This window comes from Micropterus salmoides, unplaced genomic scaffold, assembly GCF_014851395.1.
Source record: "Micropterus salmoides isolate LMB-PRFRI ecotype aquatic unplaced genomic scaffold, ASM1485139v1 Ms_hic_scaffold_21, whole genome shotgun sequence".
Lineage (NCBI taxonomy): Eukaryota > Metazoa > Chordata > Actinopteri > Centrarchiformes > Centrarchidae > Micropterus > Micropterus salmoides.
This window is the reverse complement of record NW_024041262.1, coordinates 14259116-14276999: the sequence shown is the minus strand read 5'-3', so window position 1 is coordinate 14276999 and position 17884 is coordinate 14259116. Positions and strand designations below refer to the sequence as shown.

Genomic DNA, 17884 nt, shown 5'->3' with positions numbered 1-17884 from the left:
CTTCAAAGAGCCTTAGTGAACCCCCCTCGCTGTAAAGGTGTCACTGGAGACACTTAGCAGTACAGCAAAGGGGCTGTCCGATCCCTCTCTCTCCACAGGTCACCTCCGGACATCAAAAGTACCACCCGTCCGGCCTCAACCTGACTCTTTCTCCCACAGAACGGCTGAGCCATAAAACAGCACTCCCTTCTTTCTTTAGCTGATGTGCAAATGTGATAAGCCAGGTCTGCAAAAGGGGAGACAATAACAACCTCTGCCTTCTTCAGCCAACAAAGGTTTCATTATAAACTGTTTTTGTTCTGTTTAAATAATAACCCTTGCTAAGTGAGCAGTGGCGTTTGCCTCTTAGTTTAGTAGTAATGACCCTGTTGTTACCCCTTTAGTGATGTTTGAAAACTAGAGAACCATAAGAAATTAATCTTGAAGAGTTCCCTAATTTGATCTTTTTGTTTTGTCTTAATTCCTCCCTGTTATTCCCTAGTAATCACTGTCTGTTTAGTATTAACTAATGCTTTAAACGTTTTATACTTCATACATGCGCCCAGCGTGCTCCTTCTCCCGGCAACGCCCTAAGAAGTTCGACCCGGCGCAGCGAAGGCTCTTTGTTCGTTTCAAGCCACACACGCGAAGCGCCGCTCGACTTTTTCCCTCGTTCCCAGCAACTTACATACTTTTTATTTTCTTTGGTTTGTTTTTGTTAAAAGTTATCAGTCCGTTAAGTTACACAGTTTTAATTCAAGAACAACCAAGTTCTTTTTAAGCTTTATTCGTCGAGCTAACTCACACTGCTCCCAATGACGCCCGGACCCGGCCACGTGGGCCCGCCGCCAGCAGTAACAAAGGACGACCAAACTTCTAATGCGAGCCAGGGCTGCAAGTTTCTTCAATAAGCCGACAAAAGACAGACCATTGGAGCAATTCCCTGGCAGAGAATGCGACCGGCCGAGGCCTTTAAGCCATCCTAACCGAGAACACACGGAACTCCGCCAGCGTGAGGCCGCCGACCAGCAACCCGGCTGGAAGAAACGATATGCAATAAGACCAAACCAAGGCATTCTGTGATCATGGATGTCCAATAGTTAGTTAATAGATTATCTTAAACACTTAAACTCATAGCTTGCGTTCATTAGCTGCCCGTGTGAATCACAGGAATTGTGTGTGTATTGTCTACCTCCAAGTCCCTGTCACGAGAATTTACCCCTTTGATGTGAGACTGACTGATTGATTTAAGATAATTGATTATTAACTAACTGATCACTAGTGAATAATTGTATAATTATTAAAACGCTAAACAGAGGTCCGGAGACTCTGGGTGAATTAAATCTCCGGTAGTGCCCCGCGAACCGAGAGCTTTATAAATGAATATTCTCTGAATATTAAAATTCATAATTTTGTATTAATTCTCATAAGTTTATTCAGATCATAAGTAGACATGCTACATATTGTAATGTGCTCTGTATTGCAAGGATCTTGCTAAATATGGTTGATGGATTTTATCATTAGAGTTTGAGAATGTGCGCTGCTTTAAATGTTGCCAGAGCAAGGAATTGTGGGATGGCATTCTCTCCTTTCCTTTCGTAAAGGATGGTCCGGTGTACCCTATGCTAAAGTAGATATGAAAGGAAGCATTGAGGCACCTTCCTTATCATGGCTGCCACTGAAATACTTCCGGTTCACTTCACTCAGTTAGGAACCTTCCTAAGCAAAAAAGACTTTTCGAACGCAGCCCAAACCTCGAAACCCCTTGCAGAACGTTGCGCAAGTCGCAAGGAAACATGTCGTTCAATCAGAAAATGTTGCAAAACGTTTTGAGATTGAGCTTACCCCAGCTGTTTGAAGTCCAGCCGCTTCCCTTTCATCCTTGTGACAACACAGGGAAGAAAGCTAAATGCGCCTCATATAACCATAGACAGTATATTACTGGATGAAGCCACCCCGCTTATTTGAATGGAGAGCAGTGAAGACAGTTTTGGACCAATAAAATACTACTACAGGGCTACTTCCTGTTGGCATCAGTATCTATTGGCATGATCGCGCAGCATAATCGTGGTTTAATGACGTAGAACAACGGCAGAAACACTATAATTCTGGTAGCTGCATAGCTGTGCCAACAAAAGGTTTCATGGCTCAGTGTGTTTGTCTGACTCGGATCGTCACTGTTTAATCAGCCTACCTTCAAGGTTTACCTTCCAAACACCAAGGCAGCGTCTCTGATTGCTCTGATAGCTTTTTTGATTGCAGAGTGTTTATTGTCTCAGCAATAGGGTTACATCTCTCATGTGCAATGCGGTGTCAAATAGTTTTGACCTCATTTTTGGGCCTACAAGGATCCCTGATCCCTCAATGCAGGCTTTGGTCGGCTTCACTGTCCGATCTCTGGCTTACCCCCTTGCATATAACGCTCGCCAAGCGGCTAATGTTACTCCGACACGCCCTCAAAAACACCAGTGTAAAAACACAGAGCTGCAGCACACACCTCTCCTCTCCCTTCCAAACACTAGTCACTCTCCAGGCAGTCAGTGGACATAAAGTTTTAACTGTGATGTGGAGACAGAGCTCAGTTAAAACTTTATGGATGAAAGATAGATTTGTTACAGATTAATAACTCACCACTCTGAAACTCTTGTTCCAGCCCAGTTGGTGGCAACATATCACCATCGCCAAGACCTGAAGCATGTTACCAGGCTTTTGTTGTCGCCTGAGCGTTGCTGTGCCGTTGCTGTGCAGAGCAAATGACCATATATGGAATACCGGCTCCGTCTGGCTCCGTATGTTGTAGAACGGGGCCATTGGTAGAAAAACAGTTCAAAACAAAAACAAGAGTGTTCTGAACAGAAGGAAATCTGAGGTTTTTGCTCACAGGAATTTCTTTTAAATACTTTAACCTTATTATTTGAAGCTTTGGCAATGTTTAACATGAACATCCAACATTGTAACATTGAAGATAAGTCATAAAATGTGGAAAAGCATAATAGGTCTCCTTTAACACATTGACGATATGATGTGAAGTGTGTGAGTTTTTCTTCAATGGCGTATCCTTGGCGGGGAGGCGAAGTTCCAGAGCTCCAGTATCTCCAATGCAGCTACTTCCCACCTCGACAAGCTACAAGTGCGAGGGCCCGCCCAATGCTGCTTGCAGCTATAATTGCAAATCGTTTCGCAATGCAACAAACAATTTTTTTCCAGAACGCAAACATTGCCTGCTGAAGTGAACGTAACTACAGTGATGGAGTCGTGTGGCCAATCATGTTTTTCAGTTCAAAAAAGCATTTATTTAACCATTCAGAGCAAATTAATCTCACTTTAGAGGGTCAACTTTGAACAACCAGTGTGAGTGTTGTTTTGAGTTCTAAATAAGTCATTACGCATCCCTCACAAAATGTAATGCAGTTTTTTAAACGGTAAAAGGTACAGTACATTTACACAAATACTGAATGTTTTTTTTTTATATTTTCATTTATTGCTTTAAAGTATTGTCAGCAATATTTTTGTTTTACATTAAAATGATCTTTGATAGACATCAAGTCATTCCAAGTCAAAAAACCGAAGTCCAACTGAAGTCACAAGTCACTGGTGTTAAAGTCAAAGTAAAGTTGCAGTTTATGATTCTGCTTTATTGGTATAAAGTCCTCAGATTCATGACTACAGTCTTGTGACGAGTCCACACCTCTGACCTTTTTTTACAGAAGGCATTTTGACATGTAGGAAAAGAAAGGGTATAAATGATACAGTTAATGACGGCTGAATTCCATTCAGCTGCCTCCGTTTCCAGGTCCTGGTTTTGTGCATGCTGGCAACAATATTACTGAGCCATTGGTATTATTATTAGTCACACCTGTGCTCGTACTATAATGAGTCAAAATGTGAAGAAGGCCCCTAACAAACAGCTACAAATGCACCACCAAGTGCTAAATAGCAGGATATTTTGGAGCTTCTCATTTCTTTATCTGATGCGTGAATGACACCATATAAAAACCTGTCGAAACAAAAGAAGAAAGGAAGAATAGTATGTGTGTAACTGTGTCTATACATTTGTTTGATCATGCAACCGGTCAGCAAACTTAAAAAGTGGATTTAGGATGAGGCACACATAGTGAATCAGCTTTGGTTTTTAGGTAAATGCCCCTTTTCAACATTGAGATGATTTTAGCCACTAACCAAATCTTTCTTGCCCGTGTAAGAGATTAATGAGCCGTGTTCAGTCTGCTATCTCCTCCAATAAAACACAGTGGAATCAGTGACATAATCAGCTCATTTAGTAGTGCAGCGGCTCAGGCGTGCCCTTCCTTCCAGAAACTGTTTAAAATATTACTCTTCGGTACAGTCCGCTAATTCCGGGTAATAAGGAGCACTCAGTTTCAAATATCACCACCGGTGTGGCTTCCTCTGTTGGGTCCCTAATGCAAAATTATGCAGTCATCAAATTAAATGTGAGTTTTAAAACCCGGTAATTCTAAAGCTTAATGGCCCTGCTTCTTTCAGACTTCAAATAAAACAATTCACTGTAATGTGGCACACAATTAAAAAGTTCTGCCACCTTTTACAATGATAAACTTTGACGAAAGGAGAAGGAGCCATGGGCTCTGTTAATTGGAGCTCTCGGGGATCCAGTGGGATGAGGGGAGTTCAAATAGCCTCCTCAGGCTAATCAATGACAAACAAAATGCTAATGAAAACATGTGGAAAACTTCTCTGACTCACAGTCTGTAATCAAGCTTTTATCTGCTTCATCCCCTTCATCTGCATTTCTCCTTCATGGTTAATGTGCAGTTAATGTGTGTCTATACATCTTACCAACAAGAATTGATAGTTTTAGAATGAGATTAGGGTCTAACAATCAGGATCCTCCAAAATTTTAAGTGATTACTGCTGATCAATGCAGTAAAAAGTATATGTTTTGTGCAAGAGAGGTGCAAGTGGCTGGAGGAAACAATTGATATTTTTTGTTGGGCAAAAACCCTTGTATATAGGCTATTAAACGTTACACATTTTTGTGGTAACACACTTATTCACTTTTTCCCCCATGAGTAAAATGATAAGATCAATATAACTCTCTTGTCTATATGGTGAATATGAAGCTGAAGCCAGCAGCCTGTTAGTTTAGCTCAGCATAAAGACTGGAAACCGAGGGAAACAGCGTAGGTGTAGCAACGTTGCTCTCATAAAATCACAAATTGTAAATTTTTACATTTGTGGAGATTAAACAAACCTTTGGACAAAGCCCGGCTAGCTGCTTCCCCCTGTTTTCAGTCTCTATGCTAAGCTAAATTACCAGGCAAGACATCAACACAGCACCAAGTTAACCAAACTCCACGTCTCAATGGATGAAATAGTCTTTTATTTGGATAAAGTTTGCCAAGCAACTTGACAAGGATAAAAAGGCAAGTTTGAACACAAGAAATGTGTCGATGCAAAGTGTCAGATGAGTAACACCGGTAGCCATAATACTGAATGAAACAAGTGCGGTTCCATACAGGGACACCAGGCGCTTAAAGGGCCATAAAAAGTTCATAGACAGTTTTTTCCCTCACGTTTTCTTCATTATCTCTTAGCAAAGTAGAAATATAACAAGTCATCTCACTCTAGGTCCAGTTTCCCCGAAGGTGTTGCAGCTCTGAGATCAGTTGGGCTTAAGGGATGCTCTGATTGGTATAGTGAGCAGTTACAAAACAGACATTTTACTAACTAAACTGGCAAATAACCAATTAGAAGTTACTTTTTTTTTAGATAAAATTTTATCATCTAAATTTGAATAAAAATAAATTAACTTAATTTAGTCAATATGTGAGGAATCTGACATCTTAATGAAATTCAGTTGGAATACCATAATATGCTAATTCACTATTTAACTGAGTACCAATCTGCTAATTAGATTTCATTTAATTGGACTGGAGCTTCCCCATTAGTTCCACAACTAATGAACAGAAATAATGTCTGAATGCTTTAATGATCTTGGCAATATGGAGCGAGCACAGTGCGGTCACAATCACTCAGAGTTTGGTCATGGGTATGTGGAGGCTGTTCCACGGGCCCATCCAGAGTTCCTCCTCATCCGACTGCGTTCTGTCACTCGGGCACTCCAACGTCTCCCTCATTAAGAGTCCATCTTCAGTGTCTTCGTCGTTACTGCTGTCTACCTTCGACTCTCTCTCGCCTTCTTTCAGCTCCTCTCTCTCCGCTGGTTTCTGGGGCCGGTCTGTTCCACAGTGCGCCGCTTTGAGTAGGTTTAATTTAGATGCCACACTCTCAGTGCCCGTGTTGCTGGTGCTGGTTGAACCTAAAGAAACGCTGGATTGTCGCGTATTAAACACATTTGGCGTTTTATTGTTGTCAGTGTTAGAGAGAAGGGAAGAGGCTGTGGCAGAGGCGGCCATTCCTGGACTTTGGAAGGTGCGCAGCGTCTTGCACCCAACATCTGTTCTAGGGCTGTTCAGGGGAACCCTTTCCTCCAGCGTGGCAGCCATTTTGTCTAGTTTTTTAAAGTGCTTGGCCAGCCGGGAGCTCAAGACAGGGGAGGTGAGTTTCAGGTTGTTGTTCGTGTTGCCGTGTGTGTGTGGGGGGCCTGTGGTGTTCACTGAGCGTCGGGTGCGGATGATGGAGCCATTCTGGGCCATGTAGATGCTGCCGTTAACATTAGCATGGCTGTTGAGGGTGGAGGTTAAGCGGCTGCGTTGGGTCTCTGGCACGCTGTCCTCACCGGTGGAGCTGGTCTCATATTCGCGGTCCACCACCAACTTGATCCGACGTTTTCTGCTGCCGTGCTGGAAAAACACAGATAGATCATTAAACTTCTGATGTTGAGTCAAAAAGCATCTCCTAAGTGACGCGTCTTTGTGTGGACGAGGCTTACCAGAACATGTGGGTGTTAAATTTGGGTGTTCAGTGTTCAGGAGAAACATTTTCAACTCACGTTAAGGTTCTGTAAGCTCTTATGTCATTTGCGACCATTTTCAGATTGTCCTGTAATCAAGACATGTACAAAACTAGAAGTAGCACTTTCACTCACACTGCACACATTTTACACAGCAAAGGCCGGTCAGTGCAGCAGTGTTTGCTCCAGATATTTTATTCTGTATGATAGCAATTCAAAGCAGCCTTTTCATCATGTGTTGCTTAGCATTTCATCTAAAGAAAGCAAGGGAAATGCTTTTATAATATTATGAATATTAAACCCGATATTGGACGTAACTCTTTATAATATAAAACACTAGGAAAGTAAAACCTCCTCTTTGTTAGGTGAGAGCAAACACTGCTGTGCACACACACTCTTTTGAAGGACAGAAGCTGTTATCAAAATAACTGACCTGCAAGTGCACAATATAACCCACAGTTTTTCCATTTAACCTCGATAGTATGGAAGAAAGGATACGTTCACCGTCACAAAGAAAACATCTTTTTCCCTGCAGATAACAGGTACCGGAAGAACTGACTGATACAGGGAGAATGATAGACACAGAAAAGGAATGAATAATAAAAAAAAGCTTGAGCGAACCTTTAGCACAACAAAGAGAGGTCAGTGATTATTAACAATCTGTCAGCTGCAGCAGCAGAGAAATACGCAGCTTGGCACTTTCACAAAAAGAAAATGAGACAAGTCAACTTGGACGTAAACCGGACGTAAACCGGTCGACCGCTTCCACAAGTGCGCTAGAGCTGTTACAAAAGAAGGCAAGACAGACGAAGGAGAGGAGAGGAGATAGGCTGGTTAGAAAAAGGAGATACTCAGAGAGGGCAGCAGAGGACATGCATGCAATTTAAACTCCTGCGAATGTAACACACAGCAAACAGGGTGAGAGAGAGATTACACTAATAAATTCCACCCAGGTAATGACTGCACACCCAAACCAGGCATTTTCATGAGATCTTACTTAGTGGCAAAGAATTTAATCTTTCGCGTGCCTCATCTGCATTTCAATCGGCCGACTCATTTTCCAAATCCCCCTCTTCTTCGTCCTCGCCATGGCTGCTGCTTCTCTCCTCTTCCTCCTCCTCCTCCTCCTCGGTGTCCTCGACGATGGGTGACAAGTCGTCCGAGGTGTCGATCACGCCTGAGCTGATGTCTGATCGGATGTGTTTGGTGGCTCGCCTGCTCGACAAAGACCTTCGTGACCCAGCGCCTTTCGCCTCCTCCTCCTCCTCTCCTGATTCCTCATTCTCTTCCTCTGTTGTTTCATGTGAAGAGCGGGAGTGTCTAGACGTTTGGGGCCTCGCACTACAAACTGTAAAGTGGCTGCTCCTCTCTCGCTGCCTGCTTTCTCTCTTTAAGTTGGCACCACTGCTTCTGTTTTTAATACTAATACTGTTGCTACTTGCCGAACTGATACTAACACTACCCTTCGAGCTTTTTCTGCTCAACTCTTCCCCTTCGTCCTCACTCTCTAACCCTGACTCCCTCTCAGACTCTGACCCCTCTCCCTCCTCATAGTGGCTTCCACTCTCTGACTCTCTGCCTGTGTCAGGCGTTCCCTCTTCCATTTCTGTTATTGAGTCAGAGTCATTGTTTTGTGTTTCTGTATCAGATTCAGTGTTGGCGTGCTTGTCTGTAACAGATGCAGTGGGGCTACCTGTGTGGGACACTTTGCTGCCACTTCCTGTTTCTGAATCACTGTCATGAAATCTTTTTTCTTTCTTCCACCACCCCTCGGAGGAACTATTCTCCTCTCCTAACTCCCTCTCCCAACCCCTCCTCCCCTCTCCCACAGCTCTCTCAGACACTGATGAGGAAACACTCATATCTCCTACAGAGCCATCCATCTTCCTACTGTTCTCCCCTGCTCTGTCCCAGCTTTTTCCATTGCTCCACTGTTCGTCTCCCACCCTGGTGGGTCCGTGGAGCCTTCTGGTGAGGGAGATAAAACTGAGGGCCTCGCTTAGCTTTTGTTTCACTGGCGGGGGTTTGCTGGCTTCAATGGATGTCTGGAAATAACTCCCGTTAATGACCAAGCCGCTGTCCAGACTGGCTAAGTAGCCAGAGGACGACAAGCCAGGGAGCTCTCCCCTATGCTCTGGCCTGACGCCTTCTCTTCCTTCAGCAGCATTTCTCATCACACTGTTTGTCACGCCACCTCTGCTGTTTCTTCCCCATGTTACCATTTCTCCTCTGTCTCCTCTTTCCCTACCGCTTTCTGTCATTTCACCGCCTCCTCCCCATTTGTTTTCTCTTTTCCCCGCTTCCTCTCTCTCACATCCCTTTCCCAATCCTTCTTCCCCCTCCAATCTGTCTCTACCTCCTCCCCTCTCTTCCACCGGTCTGACCCTGGCTTTGTTCCAGGGCAGGTGGATGGTAGGAGGTAGTCCAGATGTTTTACTCCCAGAGGACCTCATCACGGCCTTCAACCGGGCAGCTGCACTTGAGCTCTTGGACTTAGTGTTCATGGTGGTACCACCCTCTGACGGTTGTTTTTTGACGCCCTCGGCTCTTGGAGCTCCCGGGGTCTTTCTTGAGAGCCCATGAGAAGGTGGAGGATGGGGCTGGAGGCAGGAAGGGCGTGGGGGTAATCTACTTCCTTGCAACTGTCTCCTCACCTGTTGTCGTGATGATATTAGTCCAAAACCAAATAAGAACATTTAGGAATGTAACAAGTAAGCCATGCGAACTGCAAAAAAAATCACTATTAATGTTAGTAGAATTATTAGGAGCAGGCTTTAACCTTGTACTATTCTTTCACGGGGTGTTGCTAGCACTACTGATGGTACTATGAAAGGTTACATGATATGAACATGTCATAGCAGAGTTTACAACTTAAATGTAGGAATAGTTTGACATTTTGGGAAGTCCGCTCACTTGCTTTTTTGCCAAGAGTTAGATTAAAAGGTCATGCAGCTGTGGTGGTGGGGGCACGCTGCCTCATGTACCGGGGAGATGATGAAATACAATCTAGAAAGTCTAGTTTGAGTAATAGAGCCAGTCTGAAGGCTTATTCAACACTTGTTCAAAATAAAAAGTTATTAACAATTAATTTATTTTCCTCTATGATGATGGAGAGGTAAAAAGTAGAGAACAACCCTGCATTATTTTGCTGGGGCCCTCTGTGTTAGAGCCATGAGTCGCTGGACTAGTCTCATTGAAATGAATGTGTTTTTCATGCAGGGCTTAGAGGTTAGAGGTGTGTCAGATTTTGTAACTGTTGGACAGAGCCAGACTAGCTGTTCCCCCCTTTTTCCCGTCTTTATGCTAAGCTAGGCTAGTCAGCTGCTGGCTGTGGCTTCATATAATGTATATTGTACAGACATGAGAGGTGGTATTCATCTTTTCAACTAACTCCCAGCAAGAAAGCGAATAAGCACATTTCCCAAACTGTGGAACTGTCTGGTCCTTTCAAATGATAGTGTGTCGCAACCTTCAAAGCAACCTAACAGTCCCAGCCTTCAAAGCAGTCAAACAGTCCATCAGTGTGAATGGACGTCTGGAAATAACTCCCGTCAATGACCATGCAGCCGTCCTGGCTGGCAAAGTAGCCAGAGGACGACAAGCCAGGGAGCTCTCCCCTATGCTCTGGCCTGACGCCTTCTCTTCCTTCAACAGCATTTCTCAACACATTGTTTGTCACGCCACCTCTGTTGTTTCTTTCCTGTCTTTCCATTTCTCCTCTGCCTCCTCTTTCCCTCCACCTTTCTGTCACTTCATCTTGTCCTCCATATTTGCTAATTCTTTTCCCTACTTTCCGTCTCTCAAATTTCTTTTCCATTCCTTCTTTCCCCTTTATTTCCCCCATTCTGTCTCTACCTCTTCCCCCCTCTTCCACCGGCCTAACCCTGGCTTTGTTCCATGGCGGGTATATGGTAGGAGGTTGTCCAGATATTTTACTCCCAGAACACAGCAGTGTGCTCGCACTCATCCAGGCCTTTAACTGGGCAACCGCGCTTAAGCTCGGAGGCTTCGTGTTCATGATGGCACCACCCTCTGATGGATTTTTTTTGTCGCCCTCAGTTCTTGGGGCTCCTGGGGTCTTTCTTGAGGGCCCATGAGAAGGTGGAGGATGGGGTTGGAGATAGGAAGGGTGTGGGGCTAATCTACCTCCTTGAAACTGTGTCCTCACCTGTTGTCATGATGATATTAGGAATGGAACAAGTAAGCCATGTAAACTGCAAAAACCATCACTATAAATGATTAAAGTATTATTAGGAGCCACCTTGTACCTGTTATTCAGAGAATGTCCTGTTGTAAAAATAATTCAAGAGCAAGTTTACAACTTAAATGTAAGAATAGTTTGACATTTTTGGAAATCTGCTCAATTGCTTTTTTGCAGAGTTAGATGAAAAAATCATGTAGCTCTGGTGGTGGGGGGGCATGCTGCCTCATGTACGGGTGAAACGATGAAAGGCACTGCTACAGTGCACTGTCCTATGACAGTTTTGTCAGAAACATGCACACCAGTAGTCCGTTGGAGGTCATTTTGTAGGGCTCTGTTAGTGCTCCTCCTGTTCCTCCTCACACAAAGGAGCAGATAACAGTCCTGCTGCTGGGTTGAGGCCCTTCTATGGCCCTGCACAGCTCTCCCTATGTAACGGCCCTTGTCATGGTATCACCTCCATGCTCTTGAGGCTGTGCTGGGAGACGCAGTAAACCTTGCAGCGGCACATATGAATGGGCCATCGTGGAGGAGCTGGAATACCTGTGCAATCTGAATGGGCTGCAGGTATTGCCCCACGCTACCAGTATTGACAAAGACACTAGCAAAATGCAGAACTAGAGAACAATCAGTCAGGAGGTCTGTGGCCACCAACTGTAAAACCATTCCCTTTTTGGGGGTCATCTTACTGTTGCAACAAAGTAAGTGACATGAATTCACAATCACTTATGCTTCCTAACTGGACAGATTGATGTTCCTGAAAGTTTAAGGCGAGACACGGCAGGCAAAAACATTGTTTTATCATGCACTGGTCAATTTTGAGATTTTGGGCTACTTTGCTTCCATAACATGTCTTTTTTCAGACCACTGTAACGAAACATCCAAAATACACATTTAGTTGTTTATTTTACTACAGTTTGTCTATCTGCATCTGTAGATTTCTCCTAAAAGTTAACATTCTACCTCAACATGTCCTCCTGCTATCGTCTGCACCATATCATTGCTGGTATCGTTGTAAAACTCTCCTGCACAACGTTGTTGTATCCTAATATGGTAATTTCCTTTGTACCAGCAACTAATCGTGAAAGTAAGCTAAGCAAGAAATCTGATTGGCTAGTGTTAATTTCTGACAACATGAAGGCCATTTTCTTTAAATTCGTTTTTTCTCATACTCTGAGCCTGAAATCTCTACTTCAGTAGCACTTCCATCCACAAAATTCCTGACTATATTCTGACGTTTTTTTACAGCTGAGTTTGTTCATATATCATTCATTGCCTTAATTGTATAACATTTTATTCCCAAAAACATGGAGAGAATTGATTTCCAAAATCCCCTCAGGCTAGCATTTACAGCTGTCTTTATGCTAAACTAGGCTAATCAGCTGCTGGCCTTGGATTCATATACTTTACATTGTACAGACATGAGAGTCGTATTCATCTTGTCAACTCCCAGCAAGAAAGCAAATAAGCATATTTCCCAAACTGTGGAACTGTCCCTTTAAAACGGTGTGTCCCAACCTTCAAAGCAGCCTAACAGTCCACCAGTGTGATAATTTCTAAAGACTACATACTGAATTTCATTGAAAGGGTTTAAAGATAAAAATAGTCAATTTGGTTTAAATTGGGCCGATCACACTTAAGTAAACAAAAGATCATGTTAGTGATCACTAAATACATACTTTGTTTTTAATACTATTTGCCTGAACTGTACTTTAATTCAGTACTTTCACCACAGTTATGTTTTCTCCATAAGAATACGGTGCAAAATCAATAAATGTCACTGAGATGAACAATTTCTCCTCTTCACACTACATGGACACTTGTACTAGCCTATGTTAGTGAACATCTAAAAAGGTTTTATGTTGTGTCTCTACAGTAGTTTTCTGTTTACCTCTCCGTCAGACTCCTGTGGGCTGTAGTAGTAGCTGCCATCATCATCAACAACAACTTCTCCATATTCATCGTACAGGCCGGAGGGTGAGATCAGCTTCCTGCGACTGCCGTATTGAGGAAGCTCATAACTGGACAAAGAGAGGGAGGGAGAAAAAAAAAAGTATTGCAGAAAAGCAACAGCTAATAAGAAGCTGTACACAGCAGAAATTGCTATCTTTTTGTATTTTTACGATTCATTGTGAAGGATTATTTTTCTTACAAACAATGTAGTATTAATTTTGCTATATGTAGTAATAATAAATAAATGCAAGCTGTGTTATTGTACAGCAGCTTTAGCCAATCAGAAGTTAAGACAGGGGAGAAATTTGCTTTACAAACAAAACTGGGGAACTTGGCTAATGCTTATCACAGCCACTTAAAGCAGTAATGCACGGGGCATACTGTGGTTCACTCCAATGATAAGCAGTGTCCAATGACTTGCCTAAGCAAAGCAGCCTTAATCACAAAAGGAGCAGTTTGTTGCCAGGAGACATTTTGTTAGCAGAACACACTGGAATCGATTTCCCTCCCTTTTGTATCCCTTTGTTACCTGTTGCCAGGAGCGCCGCCTGGCTCCACCAGCCAAAAAACTGTGTTGTGTATCACGGCTTGGGCTCTGTGCCCTGCAGCAAGCAACTCGGAGAGCCGGTGGGTCAAAAAAAACATATTTTCAAATGCTATCCTGGAAACAATATGTCCTCCGTGTGATTAAAGTAACAAATCAGCCGTAAGTCCTTTGGCTGCGTTCCCTAACAGAGCTGTACAGAAAAGTTGCCTTGTGTAATCACTCTGCTTACAGTCAACCGGTCGGAGAAGTTGAAGTAATAACGAAATGGAAAGGGCAAGTGGAAGACTGATATGTTGGGGTGAGAAAAGGGTGAGGTAGAGGTATGTTAGAGAAAAAAAGAGGCAAAGGAAAGAAAAACAAGTGACCAGTGGCACTATGGCAGGTTCAAGCCAGAAGGAAAAAGTCAGACATAAATGTTATAATCCTTACAGTATGGCCACTGCAAGCTAAAGTAATGAGTCTTAACCTTCCAGTAAAACCTGCTTATGGGATTTCACAGTCATTAACCCGCAGACTCAAACTGAAGTGCACACACAATCAAATTACTTAATGGCTATACTAGCTCTTTGCTTGCATGTTCTACCTTCTGAGTGATCTATTTTTGCCCTTCTTCCCATTTCTTTCTCTCTGTTCTTCCCTTTACTCTTCTCCCCCATTTTCTTTCTCACTACTCCCCCTCTCCATGTCTCCACTGGGGGGCAGTAATAAACTGAAAATCAAGTTCATGCAGTTCAAAGTATCCAGATGCACTGGCATTATAGCCAAGACTGGATGGTATGTTTTTGCAGCAGTGTGTGTGTGTGTGTGTGTGTGTACCAAAATGGACCAAATTGGGTAACTGGCCTGTTTCAGGTGGCTCTCCAAATGCTAAATAATTGTTGTGGTCTGGTTAGTCCTGCGTGTGATCACAGTCACACAGTAAGGAGCCTACATGACAAACTACTAGTAGTACTGCATGCTTTAATAGTCTTGAAAAGTCACTGGATGAGAACATTATCCCAATTTTCAATGCCTATGTGAAACAAAATGTTTTTAGTTTAGTTTTATAATTGCCAGCTTGACTTCATCTGCAGCTTTGTTTCAAAATGAAACATTAGGATTTTAAAAAGTTCTGCCTATTCATACAGAAGTGACTTTGAGGAAATGAATATATATATATATATATATATATATATATAAGGACAGCAGCTTCTGGTGACAAAATGAGGACATTTAAGTTCAGAGTGGATGTTCAGTTTTTTTTACTAAAATCTAAAAGGAGTTTTGGGAGTATTAATTTTACATGTGAAAGTCAATTTACTAATCACGGCAAATCCTATACCACCAGTTAAAACTATTGTACAGTGTCTTCCTATGGCTCTGCAGTGAGCTTTGAAAAGAAAATGATTCATTTCATGTCACTTGAATAACCTCAGCGTGGGCTTCAGCCAACAGCATCGCCAGGTCATTTTTCCCGGGGCTTTAGCCCTGGATGTTTTGAGTGTAGCCCCGAATGTAACTCAACAACAGCAACAAAATATTTTCCATGCTAATATGCGATAATCTTCATGACGCAGCCTCTCTATAAGGTCTTCAAAGAGCGGAGGCTACTCGCAATAATTGATACATTTTATTTGAAGTTCACGTATGTGACCACCCCACCACCATTACTCAGACTGCCTGCATTTAGAGAGAGAACGAGAGCGAGAGGGAGAGATTGCTCACAGCTTGAGGGCTTGTCCGAGACTTCTTAATTGCAAAATTGTAATCAAACATAAATGTTGTCGGTCCGTGTTCCGTGTTTTGTAAACTGAAATAAACCATTTATTCAACACAAACGGTTAACAGTTGCCGCACAGTAATGAGAGAATATCACACCTGCCCGCGACACTGACACCTGTCGCTCTGTGTCCTGCTGTCTCTGTCCCACTCGTTGTGAGACACTACTGTTTTACTGTCTCCAGGATGCTTCATTCCCTCTAAAACGGCTTAGAGCTGCACTTTATCAGAGTTGCTGAAGTGAACATTTGTGTAGAATTATGGTGATATTTTCAGTTTCGGTTTTCTTCCTCTGATGAAGATCAGTGCTCTCGTCTCATAGGCTACAGTCCCAGACGGGCTCTGTGTCTGTCAGACGGTCTAAAGGGGGGTATATATATAGGGCTAACTGATTTTAAAAAATGGGCCAATGATTGGCCCACTCCCTCCCCCTTTGCTCGAGCTGTTTCTTGTGGGCCAAAAAAAATCACAAAATATGCGAAAATAACCGATATGTTTGACACAGGAGCTGCAGTAGCTTCATCATCAGCTGCATAGCCTACCCTGCATAGAGCAGGCACTTGAATGAGTAAAGGAGAGCCGTGGCCACTGAAAAATAGCTTGCACCAAGAAATGTTAATTAACAAATAAAATGCTATGAGAAAGGTTTATTTGCACAATAAGAAAACCTGCAATGCAATATAAATATAATATAAATTAAAATAAATAAAATATAAAAAAATAAAATTAACTTACGGTAAAAAAAAGAATAAGCTACTGCATTACATTCAATTCTATTTTTATATTCTGAATTGTCACCTGCCACCCAAACTTATGTTCTTCCCTTTATAAAAATAAAGACAGAATGCAGGAAATTAAGTTTTTAATGCTCAAAATCTTCTGTGGGGGGCTTTGATTGGACATTTCATCAATATTTCTTTTTAAACTAAATTCAAATGAATTAAGCTAATTTATCATTAAGGTGAAAAGGTGCCACATGCACAAAGACTTTAGTGTATCTACAGCAGCCTTACTGCATTATATTACACTAAATTATTTTATTTTGAATTGTCACCTCAGACAATTCCTCAATATTGGTGCAAAAAAATTCAGGAAATTAAGTGTTTAAAGCCCAAATTTTTCAGGGGGAGGACCCCCAGACCCCCCTGGTTGATATTATCAGAAAATGGGACCGATGTTTGGGTTACTGTGTAGAGGTCATTTACTGTTGCTTTACAGACGTACTTTGGGCGGCAACAGGGGGTGGGGATGAAAACAAGTCAAACCATAGACTGTATATAAAAAGGTGAAAACATGAAAGATTTCTGGGCTGGGCTAAGCCCCCTATATTTCAAGAGTCTGGAAACGCCCCTGGCTTCAGCACCACATGTTTTTAAACAGGAAGAATGCGTTGCACACTGGCAGTTTGGAGATTGAAAGATGTGGTCATTTACCAGACGGGGGTTATAAAGTGAAACACTACTGAGTTGCATTATCGGAAAAGTAAGGACCAAATGTTCTTTGGAGTTTGATGCATCTGTTTCTTGCAAATTCCCCAAGGTGCAAGGTGTATGAATACATGAATTACAGATGGGGAAAAATGGAACAGTTATGGGAAATAGACTTAATTTCCCTCTTGCCAAGAGTGAAATGAGAAGATTGACGCCACTCTCATAACTGTCTGTTAAAAATGAAGCTGACGTCAGGAGACTGAGACTGTCAGCTTATTTCTTGGCTGGGAACAGTCAAGAAATATTCCAGCACAAGGGCATAGGTTTGGTCTCAGCATTGGTAGGGACACAGCATGCCCCATCCGAAGTGTCAGGACGAAGTGACTGAGGGGGCTGTTAATAACTGTGAGGGGCCCGTTTTTTTTCATAAAATAAAATGAATTGATTTCACCATCCAATAGCTTCAGAAAGCTTAAATAACAACAACATAAGGTTGTGTGTCCATATAGTTTTTCTCTGGCAGAAAAGCGCTGGGATGAAGGGCTTTTGGGTAAAAAAGGCAATATGGACAAAAGTCCTGAGGCTACTGTTTCAAAATCAAAGAATACATTTATTAAGCAGAGCGCTCACATAATAACATAGCACTTGCAGAGAGCTAAATTCTCTGTCAAAATCAGCAGGGGGGAGGCGCATAAAAACCGCTGTTGGCGGCTTGCAGCTCTCTCTCACTGCAGTCCATGGTTCTGAAACAACAGCTGAGCAATGGTCACATATATCTTGCTCAATAATTGGACGTAGCTTCTGGGATGGCACATTGTGCCGTGTTCACATACAACGCGAATTTAGTCCTCGTAACGGTTTCCTCGCGCGTTTTTTATCGCTGGACCACTGCTGAGTGTTCACACACAACGCAATAAGCGAATAAACGGGAATACTACAGCTATGTGAACCCAAAGTAAACATTTTATTGTGATTTAATTGCAATAAATGGATCAATCTGACGCTGAAATAACTACAATATGATGCCGATTTGTTAGACATATGAATTCATGCTTTGTCAGGTCTGTCTGCAAGTCAGCAGGACAACAACTTTTTCAATGTTTGTTTTCTGAATGGAGTTCGGC

The 17884-nt window shown here is 42.6% G+C and overlaps 2 protein-coding genes across 4 annotated transcripts in view; both read right to left on the bottom strand.

Moving 5' to 3' along the window:
• Positions 1 to 5317: 5317 nt before the first annotated feature.
• The window catches only part of LOC119916194 (protocadherin-15-like), a 176623-nt gene continuing 164056 nt past the window's right edge, over positions 5318 to 17884 (bottom strand). For all 3 annotated transcript variants that reach the window (XM_038736122.1, XM_038736123.1, XM_038736124.1), the window contains 2 exons: positions 12964 to 13093; positions 5318 to 6761 (listed from right to left, as the gene is read on the bottom strand). In XM_038736122.1, the coding sequence (XP_038592050.1) occupies positions 5991 to 6761; positions 12964 to 13093 (901 nt within the window). In that variant the 3' untranslated portion in view covers positions 5318 to 5990. The remainder of the gene's footprint in view (positions 6762 to 12963; positions 13094 to 17884) is intronic.
• Positions 6813 to 9597, bottom strand: LOC119916196 (sodium/potassium/calcium exchanger 1-like). The gene has a single exon (XM_038736126.1). The coding sequence runs from the start codon at positions 9565 to 9567 to the stop codon at positions 7912 to 7914; it is 1656 nt and encodes a 551-aa protein (XP_038592054.1). The 5' UTR covers positions 9568 to 9597; the 3' UTR covers positions 6813 to 7911.